The sequence below is a fragment of the Lissotriton helveticus genome, chromosome 8 (genome assembly GCF_964261635.1).
Source record: "Lissotriton helveticus chromosome 8, aLisHel1.1, whole genome shotgun sequence".
NCBI lineage: Eukaryota > Metazoa > Chordata > Amphibia > Caudata > Salamandridae > Lissotriton > Lissotriton helveticus.
The window spans coordinates 145,598,438-145,609,419 of NC_136069.1; the positions used below are offsets into that span (position 1 = coordinate 145,598,438).

The window sequence follows — 10,982 nt, forward strand, 5'->3', positions numbered from 1 at the left end:
CTATATTCTGGACCTGCGTTGTCGCGTAATGCGTCATATGACGCGCCGCGTTAGCGCATCCGGAAGTCATCCGGGGCGCGCAGCGCGTAACGTAAGCATAACAAGTCATGTGACTTGTTAATAAAACTTTTCATTGGTTCATTTTACTTTTCTTATTCTAATGATGAAAGCCTTGGTCATATCACCTAAAAATTACGCTTTTAATTACTTCCGAACATTATTTTTTCTTAAATATATGTTATAATGTTCCAGGCTAATGTACTTTCCCGGACATTTTACAACTGTCCTGCAAGTAAAATATATTCTTTTTTCGAGAAAAAGAGCGTTTCTTCGTCCCATGACGGAGCCGTTGAGCAAAAGAGGGTCGACCTGCTGTCTTAGTCGCCGATACGCCTGAATATGAGATTCTTATCGATCACTTTATGTTGCAGGAATAGAAAACACAACAGCCCTTGACCATTTATCTTTACTGCGTTCCTTCGTATTATACCTTTTACCCTTCATGTAATTGGTCTGCTTTATTTCACTTGCCTTTTAATGATTCTAAAACAGTGACTATTATTAAAAACTTTACCAATGTATATACTACTACCATGTTTTCTTTTAAAAACCTTTATTGTGAAAATTTCATTATACAAATACGAGCCTATAACCACGTGGGCCTGCCACGGAGCAAACTGTAATCGTATATGATGAATAGACATTTACACTGTAGAGGAACGTAACGGGTGGGCCATTAGGTTGCAAGAACTAAGGTGTCTAACAGTTACGGAATCGGTGGACGTACATTTTATAATTAAAATACGACAGGGCCAGTTACAATAAAATTATCTAGATATACATTTGCGGGCAAGTACCATGGGTGACGTTAATTCGAACTTTCAACAGTACAGTAATCAATAACACATCAGAACTTAATATCAATAGGGATGTCGAAATATTCAATCAATTCTCGTCCCCGCCCGCCATGTGCTTCAAAACTGCATACGTATCTCGTGATTTCAAGGTTCTGCAACCAGTACACAACAAGGAGTTACGAGTCCCATTTATTCCGGCGCCATTTTGGGCGAGGACGGGCAGGTCCAGGATATAGTCAAAATGTCTCTACCAACCATCGACTATGATGATGTTCATATGCTGTATTTATTAGAGTAACACTCATCTGTCCACATGAAATTAATTTACCACAATCTAAACATGTCATTTTAATCTTTCCAAAGTTCTTCTAAATATTTGGGACCGTTTCCCTTGCCTCTGAAGCTCTCAGTGCCACTTCTTTGATGAATGTACTAGCAGGTCAGGGGTTCTCCTCCAAATCTCTCTTTTATGCAGCACTATAATTAATTGGTGCCACCTCTCCATATGACGATGCATGGTATAGTTACCACAACTATATATTTTTTCGGTTCCTCTGGAGAGTTCATCGTGGCAGATGAAGCGTGTAACGTACCGGGCATTTACCTTTTTTTGCATGTACAGGAAAGGAAAAAAAAATCGAGCGTCCAAGTTCTAAGGTGTCCCAGGGCCATTTTAGTGGACCAGGCCCAAATCCAAAGAACAGGCCGCCATTTTGAGAGTCCTCTTGCAGCCGCCTGTCGCTGTAGCATCAAGAGCAGCCGAAACTCAGCTGAATGGCAACTGAAACGGTAAATGGGCGCCCCACTACATTTCAGCATTGTAGGATGACCACACCAGTACAGCAACTTGCTAGACCTCACCTCGGTGCCATCCGGATCTCGGCGCCCCACTGCAGATGAAGTGCCTCTCAACTATGAAACCACCACGGTGACATCCGGATCTTGGCGCGTTGTGCTGCCTTCGGCCTATTCGCACATCGGTCCGCTACTGACGCCATCTCACAGGCTAATGGGGTGACCCACGCCGAGTTTCAGCATTGTAGGATGACCACACCAACTTGCTAGACATCACCTCGGTGCCATCCGAATCTTGGCATCTCAACGCCTAGTGGTATCTTCCATACAGAAAATATTGTTACGCTGCCTTTGGCCCCATTCGCACATCAGTCCGCAACTTAGACATCACCTCGGTGCCATCCGGATCTTGGCATCTCAGCGCCTTGTGGTGTCAGTCAGAAAATATTGTTGCGCTGCCTTTGGCCCCATTCGCACATCAGTCCGCTACTGACACCATCTCACAGGCCAATAGGGCGCCCCACGCCGACTTTTACCATTGTACGATGGCCACACCAGTGGCACAACTTGCTAGACATCACCTCGGTGCCATCCGAATCTTGGCATCTCAACGCCTAGTGGTATCTTCCATACAGAAAATCTTGTTACGCTACCTTTGGCCCCATTCGCACATCGGTCCGCAACTTAGACATCACCTCGGTGCCATCCGGATCTTGGCATCTCAGCGCCTTGTGGTGTCTTCTACTCCGAAAATATTGTAGAAAATATTGTTGCGCTGCCTTTGGCCCCATTCACACATCAGTCCGCTACTGACACCATCTCACAGGCCAACAGGGCGCCCCACGCCGACTTTTACCATTGTACGATGGCCACACCAGTGCCACAACTTGCTAGACACCACCTCGGTGCCATCCGGATCTTGGCATCTCAGCGCCTTGTGGTGTCTTCAAATCAGAAAATATTGTTGCGCTGCCTTTGGCCCCATTCGCACATCGGTCCGCTACTGACGCCATCTCACAGGCCAACGGGGCGCCCCACGCCGACTTTCAACATTGTAGGATGGCCACAGAAGTGCGACAACTTACTAGACACCACCTCGGTGCCATCCGGATCTTGGCGCGTTGTGCTGCCTTCGGCCTATTCGCACATCGGTCCGCTACTGACGCAAACTCACAGGCCAACGGGCGCCCCACGCCGACTTTCAGCATTGTAGGATGGCCACACCAGTGCGGCAACTTGCTACACACCACCTCGGTGCCATCCGGATCTTGGAATCTCAGCGCCTAGTGGTGTCTTCTATTCCGAAAATATTGTTGCGCTGCCTTCGGCCCCATTCACACATCGGTCCGCTACTGACGCCATCTCACAGTCCAACGGGGCGCCCCACGCCGACTTTCAGCATTGTAGGATGGCCACACCAGTGCGGCAACTTACTAGACACCACCTCGGTGCCATCCGGATCTTGGCGCGTTGTGCTGCCTTCGGCCTATTCGCACATCGGTCCGCTACTGACGCAAACTCACAGGCCAACGGGGCGCCCCACGCCGACTTTCAGCATTGTTGGATGGCCACACCAGTGCGGCAACTTACTAGACACCACCTCGGTGCCATCCGGATCTTGGCGCGTTGTGCTGCCTTCGGCCTATTCGCACATCGGTCCGCTACTGACGCAAACTCACAGGCCAACGGGGCGCCCCACGCCGACTTTCAGCATTGTAGGATGGCCACACCAGTGCTGCAACTTGCTGGACACCACCTCGGTGCCATCCGGATCTTGGCGCGTTGTGTTGCCTTCGGCCTATTCGCACATCGGTCCGCTACTGACGCCGCCTCACGTGCCAACAGGGCGCCCCACGCCGACTTTCAGCATTGTAGGATGGCCACACCAGTGCTGCAACTTGCTGGACACCACCTCGGTGCCATCCGGATCTTGGCGCGTTGTGTTGCCTTCAGCCTATTCGCACATCGGTCCGCTACTGACGCCGCCTCACGTGCCAACGTATTTTCTCCGCATTTTACACCCTATGCCGCATAACAGGTCATGTGACTTGTTTATAAAACTTTTCATTGGTTCATTTTACTTTTGGTTTCCTAATGATGGAAGGCTTGATCATGTGACCTAAAAACAACACTTTTCATTGGATGAAAACTTTTTTTTTTTCCCAAACGATGAAAGCCCCACCTTGTTTCTGGATGTTTCAGACTGAAGCTGGCGTCAGCATGAGAGCACCACCATCTCGTAGCTCAGTCGTGGTCATTCCGCGAGCAATCATGGCAGCCGCTTCCCACCAGAAGCCTGCAGGAGTCGGAGCCCCCAAAACTTTTGATGAATTCTCAAGGCGGAGGGGACGCTTTCAAGAATGGGGTCCAAGACCTAGCAGACAAGCGTCCGATTTCCAAGGTGTCCCAGGGCCATTTCAGTGGACCAGGCCCAAAAAGGTAACAGCCTGCCGCCATTTTGAGAGTCCTGTGACAGCCGCCTATCGCTGCACCGCAAGAGTGGGCGCAACTCAGCTGAATTGCGGCTTTTGACACAGTGGACCAAAAAATGACGGAATGGCAACTGAAACGGTAAAGGGGCGCCCCACTACAACAGATGACACTCCACCTGGAGAGGCCCGTTCACGCCGCCTCCCCCGGGGCGCCCCACGCCGTTATTCGGAGCAGCATTGTAGGATACCAAAACCAGTGCGGCAACTTACTGGACATCACCTTGGTGCCATCGTTCTGCTGCCTTGGAACTATTCGCGCAACAGTTTGCTACTGATGACCCACCCCCCGCGACGCCCCATGCCGTTATTTGCTGGGTGGCAACTTACTAGACATCACTTTCGTGTCATCTAGATTTCAGCGCGTTCTGCTGCCTTGGAACTATTCGCACAACAGTTTGCTACTGATGACCCACCCCCCGCGACGCCCCACGCCGGAAATCTGGACGTTGTGCTGCGTTGGGACTATTCGCACAGCCGACCGCTACTTCGTTGTTTTTCCCTAAAAATGTTTATATGTTATTACTATTTTTGTTTTCTTGTATATATTTATAAATTATTAAAGTTTTATAATCTTACTACTTTGTCGGAGTGCTATATATTTTTAATGTGACACATAATTGTAAAAACTTTGATGTACAAAGAGTCATCCCTGGAATCTTCCGCTTCAGGCTCGGTCCCCTCCCCAATCACAATACAGGATGGTTTTCAGATAATAGCAACGCTTCTGCTGTGTCGGATCTCATCGAGTGTGGGCCTTGATCTACTATAACTCCTTTGAAGAGGGGTGATTCTTTACAGCTGTGGCCATAAACTACATCTGCAGGGCTAGCTGATACCCTAGGACCAGCCTGGACAATCGGACACAGAGGAAAAGGAGTGTCAGAGGGTGCGGTAGTGAATAGGGCGAAAGGGAGGTGTCGGGCGGGCACAGAGTGTGATTCTCAGGGAAGAGCAGCGCAGATGGGGGGAGGTTTATTACCCATGCATAAGACAGAGAGCGGGGGTGACCACTGCCTGGGGGAGATGCTTGCGAGGGTGGGGAGCCATGCTAAGGATCGACAGCGTGCACAGAGTGGGTCTGGTCAAGGCATCTAAAATGGCTGCAGTGCACGACAAAAGTGTGGCATTTGAAAAAAGACAAGATGGCGCAGACAATGTTTTTCAACACTTCCTGATTTCCTTCGAATCGAACGTTAACAGACGTTGGGGCATATTACCAAAGTTAAGCGATATTTATCCCTAACGATGCTTAGCAACGATTTTTTTACCGTCAGAAATTATCGCAGATAAACCTTGCTATTATCAAGGTTTATCGGAAATACGATAAAAAACGACCGCAATGCATTAATATCGCTGAAAACTCAGCGATATTCATGCATTACCGAGCTAATGCTCTTAGCCATGTTATCCACCTCCCATTGGATAACATGGCTAAGAACTGCTCAGGGCAGGTGGTAGCTTTTGGAGATATTCGCGCTTATCTCGAATATTTCCAAAAGTTGATAATAGGAGATAGCGATGTTAGCGACTGTTTCCAGTCGCTAACATCTTGGCATGCCCACTTTGCATGTCATTAGTGATAAATATCACTCACATGCAAAGTGGGGCCCAAGATGGTCGCTATATTCTACTAGCCGTCGCTAACTGGTGTTAGCAACAGCTAGGTAATACACATATAATTTTATCTCCGCGAAGCGGAGCGCTGTTACAGATATATATCTTGTTTCTGAACGTTAATTTCTCAAAATGCACTGAAGCACATATATTGAGACCTAGCAAAGGCACATCGGGCTACCAGTCCCTACAATTTTGCCAAGTTTCGTGCAAATCCATTCAGCTGTTCGATCCTACCGAGAGACAAGATGGCGGCCGCTACGGACTGTTTGGAATGTTTACAGACACCGGAGAGCCAATCAGCTTCGCTTCGCAAAGCTCCGTAACGCGAAAAGTACGCGAAGCGGTGCGCTGTTACAGATATATATCTTTTTTTGAACGTTAATTTCTCAAAATCCACTGGAGCACATATATTGAGATCTAGCAAAGGCACATCGGGCTACCAGTCCCTACAATTTTGCCAAGTTTCGTGCAAATCCATTCAGCTGTTCGATTATTATTATTTTTATTTTTTTTTGCCCCGCGGGGCCCTTTTAAAACCTCCACATCAAACCTAGGGGGTGAGCGACAATGTACTATGCCCCCTTATGGTCATTTGCCCCTTCGCTTTGGCCTCCTCTTGTCTCTCGATCCTACCGAGAGACAAGATGGCGGCCGCTACGGACTGTTTGGAATGTTGACAGACGCCGGAGAACCAATCAGCTTCGCTTCACAAAGCTCCGTTGCGCGTAAAGTACGCGTCCTGGGACGCTGCCAGGTCCGCTGTTACAGATATATATCTTTTTTTAAACGTTAATTTCTCAAAATCCACTGGAGCACATATATTGAGACCTACAAAAGGCACATCGGGCTACCAGTCCCTACAATTTTGCCAAGTTTCGTGCAAATCCATTCAGCCGTTCGGGCTAAAAGTGAGGCCAACCGCCCTATGGAAAACTCAATGTTAAAAACACGTTTTGGGACCCCCCTTTTTTCTCGGCCCCCCCTTGACGAACCCCCCCCCCAAATTTTCAAGGGCTGCTCAGAAACAAAATGTGCCATTTTCCTGAAAATTTCAGCCAATTCCGTCCACAAACGCCAAAGTTATTAGACATAGAATTTTCAAAAAACCCATAGAGAAAAAATCCTAACTATATATACCTACTGGCGACCGCCAGTAGGTAATATATATATATATATATATATATATATATATATATATATATATATATATATATATATATATATATATATATATATATATATATATATATTTATTTATTTATGTATAACCTAGTTTAAATTTAAGATAATGTAAAAATAAATTTTATTAAGACATATTTTAATTAATTTTAATTCACTCTAATATTTCATTATGCATATTAAAATATTTCTTTCAGAGGGGATTTTCTTTAAACTTTAGAAAAAGAATTTTAATTTAATATATTTTCATTAATTAATGTTTTGCTTCAAAATAAATTTGATAGTGATATAGCATCTTTTTTGTACATTTAAAGTACAAATATCAAACGAATTTACACTATTAAGTAAAATAAAACTATTTAGAATATGTATTTTTGAGCCAAATACATTTCTTATTGTTCTCTATACTTTACCATAGAAAGACTCCACAGTTTTAAGTTGTGCTGTGGTTATCACTGTGTCTTTTAGTAGTACATTACACTTTGTGAATTCTGAAAAGTAATAAACGTACTCAAATCGTAAACTTAGTCAAAAGTGGAGGTTACCTTTGTGAATCATGCCCAAGATGTGCAATGACATAAAGAAAATTACAGCGCAGGTTAATGTGGAATCACAGGACTGCAGAGAGTCAGGCTCTGACATAGGTGTGTTGCCCACAACTTAAACACAGGTTATAATCCTTGTCTTATTTCATTAGTCAGTCACCGCATAACTCAGACATCATGGTCAGGGTTAATTTAATTTGTGTAGAGCTCTGTAATCAGGAGCTTCTTTGAACTGCAAAATAATTAACCCTGGGCAAAGTACTACGCTACGCTCGCGTAGTTTGCGAACTTTGCGCTACTTTGCACAACGCGAATTGCACGTAGCACAGTGCAAACACGCATAGCCTAGCAGTAGTTTTTTGCTTGCTCGCGGTCCTCAACGTCAAGTTGATGACCACGAGCGAGCAAAATGACATCCTGGCGAGACTTTTTCCTCGTCGCGATCAGCAACATCAAGTTTCAGATCGCGAGCATGAAAATAAACCTCCCAGCGAGATTCTCAACGTGGGGAGGTCAGGTTTCTCATTGCGAGTGGTCGCGCAAGCTCGCGACCGCTCGCGATGAGAAACTATCAGTCCGCGTTGAGAAAGCTGCCGCTGGAGTAGAAATCTACTCGAGCAACAGAAAACGACTGCTTGCACTGTACAAGATGCCGTTTGCACTGATTGCACAGTGCGGACAAGCATCCGGCACTGTGAAATCAAAGCGAACAGCATTTTGCACAGTGCACTACGCAGTTTGCGTAGCTAAGAGTAGCTCGCGTAGTACGAAGTGCACTTCGCATAGCTACGCGTAGTGTTACTCCGTGAACTATGCCCAGCATTAAAAATAATACAACACTTTAACAGGAAATAAAAGAGCTAAATATAACAGAAAAAAAACATCAAATATAACCAAGGAGCAACAAGTTAAAAGAGGGCCAGAAAAGAAAACAACTGTGGGTAAATTAAGTCAGCACAATCTGTATTCCTTTGCCACTGATTCTGTGGCCTAGTGGTATATTGATGTGTGTGTGTGTGTGTGTGTGTGTGTGTGTGTGTGTGTGTGTATGTATATATGTGATCAAGGGCTGCATAGCCCGAAACGGGTCGTCGTGAGAGGTGATTAATAAAGTATTTCTTGCCTGAAACTTTGCTGCAGAGGCCTGAGTCTCCTTCCTCGCCAGGTGCCTTCTGGAAGTGGTCGGGGTAATCTTCGGATATATATATATATATATATACATATTCTGCCGGCCTTTTCCGACAAGTATATGTGTGTGTATGTGTGTGTGTTTTTATGTGTGCGGTGTGTGTGTGTGTGTTATTTTATTTGCAGTTTTATATAGCACAAACTCCGCCCAAAAGAACAGGAGCGCTTTACATGAGCAACAGTTACAGTACACAAAGTCTTCCTTTTTTTTATGCACAGGGAAACTAAGTGATTTGCCCACAATCTCAGGATGCTCAGCCGAGACACAAAACTGGTTCCCATTTCCAAAATAGGCAGGTCTGGCCGTGAAACCACAACCTCTCCCTAATTACCACAGGTTTAGAGAGAACCGGAAGCCAGTGAAGATGAGAGTCAGATATCCTAGAAAGAACATCAGTGAAAAGAGAAAGTAGCCGTTCCACCACTCCTGTGCAGAAAAAGGTCCAGGGATGGCTCTTTAATTTTCGAAGAGGGGTGTGGAGGCATTACAGAGGAGTTCAAGACAAGTTTGAGGAATACATGGATGGAGTGTGGGGCATGACAAATTGGAAGATTAAAGGACAGGATCGGACTGCAACAGAAAGTAGGCCCGGGCACACAAATAAACGTGGTCCTCCTTAGCAACTCACATAGCTAATAAGTGGCCCCCATTAGTGAATGAGATAGCTAAAAAGGTGGCCCATGTTTGCAAGTTGGGGCAGTTTTAAACGTATAAAGACACGCTGTAAAAGTGTTTTGCAATGTATGGAAGACTGCATGGATTTCAGCTTGCTGCAAGCATTGTTTATTTGAATATTCGGGAAATCAACAGTAAAAACCGGCCCAGTAGACCATAAAATAGGCCCACAAACAGCCAAAATATCAGCCCACCCACTGACCTATGAGACTAGCCCTTCAGGCACTGCCTGATTGCCCTATCATAGACATTCTGTGCCAGGAATGGCTTTGAAATCAAGTATATATGTAGTTTATACTGTTTCATGTTTTTGGCAAGTGGTAGCTATCCTCCATGGTGGTGGTTGATGGCTGAGAGTTGGGACAAGTTGTGTACATATGTTCCAAAGTCGATCATTTGACCAGCATTGAACTCTTGCTAGTTGTCACAGAAATAAAGGGCTGTACGACCTTCTGGTTGACCCGCGAGTCATTCGTTCTGTTACTCATCGTCACGCGCTACAGTCCTGGACTCAGAGCTTATTCACCAGATAAACAGCATCGGAATGCTCAACTAGTTGAAATCGTTTTTTTATGCGGGACGAAAAGCAGAGAGCTATTTCTACCATTAAATTATTTAAGATTCAATTTAAAATGTAAATGTAAAAGATGCAAATGAAAAAAAAAATAGAATGAAAAAAAATTCATACTACACATTTTGGAGTGAACAAACATATTCTCTAAGAAGCAGTACTATGGAAAGGCTGAGAGGTGTCTTGTCACCTGGGGTGTGCAGGAGGCATACATTCTAGTTTACTCCTCAGGGGTGTAGCACGTACCTTTGCTTTGGTATGCAGCTGAAGTTCCCCATTCTCTCGGACACTTGTCTGCAGCTCTGGGTTTTGTGTCTTTTAATTTGTTTCTCTTCTCTCTCACATCCTGAGCGTCGATCCGCGCTGTTTGTTGCACCCAGAAGCCCCAGCGCCCCTCCCCGCCTCCCCTCTATGCTCGCTCTATCAGGCGGAGATGAGAAAGGTAGTGCGGTTGTGGACAGCGCGCTGACCGCACTTACATACAGAGCGCCCCAGATGAACCGAGTGCAAAGCAGGGCTCCCAGCAAGGAGGAAGTGAACAGGAAGTGAAGGGAGATGTACGGAGTGTATCATTTCCTGAGATGCAGGCACGAGAGAGGGTGCACGGCCAATAGGACCTTCTCTCGAACAACAAAGGCAGCACATCTCTGACTATCTAGAAATGAATGACCAACCAAACCCTACTTTCGCCTGAGCTTCCCAAATAAAAGCAGCTGAGTATGAAAGTACAGCTTTCAATTTGTATATGACACGAGTTTGCCCCAAAATATTCCTCATTGTCCAAATATCTTCCTAAGTACCTAGCCGAAGCCGAATGGATGCTGTGATTTGTCCAATGCAAGTCATAACAAGCATTGGCAATGCCAATATGCCTGGTTAAAACAGGAATGTTGAATGGTAATGTAAAGCATTACAAGTCGATAAAACGGGTATGGATATGTATTTGTGTGGAAGTAAAGAACTGTAGAATAATATTGGAGGAGGTTATAAGGTATTGAAAGTTGCACTGTCAAGCCAGACCAAGAAATCCATGTAGGTTAATGACTGTCCTCTTCTGTCCTG

General features: G+C 45.5%; 1 protein-coding gene across 2 annotated transcripts in view; it reads right to left on the reverse strand.

Annotated features, from left to right (window-relative positions):
* Nucleotides 1-10,428, reverse strand: part of LOC144771511 (uncharacterized) — an 82,912-nt gene extending 72,484 nt beyond the window's left edge. Inside the window, exon 1 of one of the 2 annotated variants that reach the window (XM_078655924.1) lies at nt 10,167-10,428. Coding sequence is in view for 1 of the 2 variants with exons in the window: in XM_078655923.1 (XP_078512049.1) it covers nt 10,167-10,198 (32 nt within the window). In the remaining variant the exon portion in view is untranslated. The remainder of the gene's footprint in view (nt 1-10,166) is intronic. The other variant, XM_078655923.1, reaches the window with a different exon arrangement.
* Nucleotides 10,429-10,982: the final 554 nt, after the last annotated feature.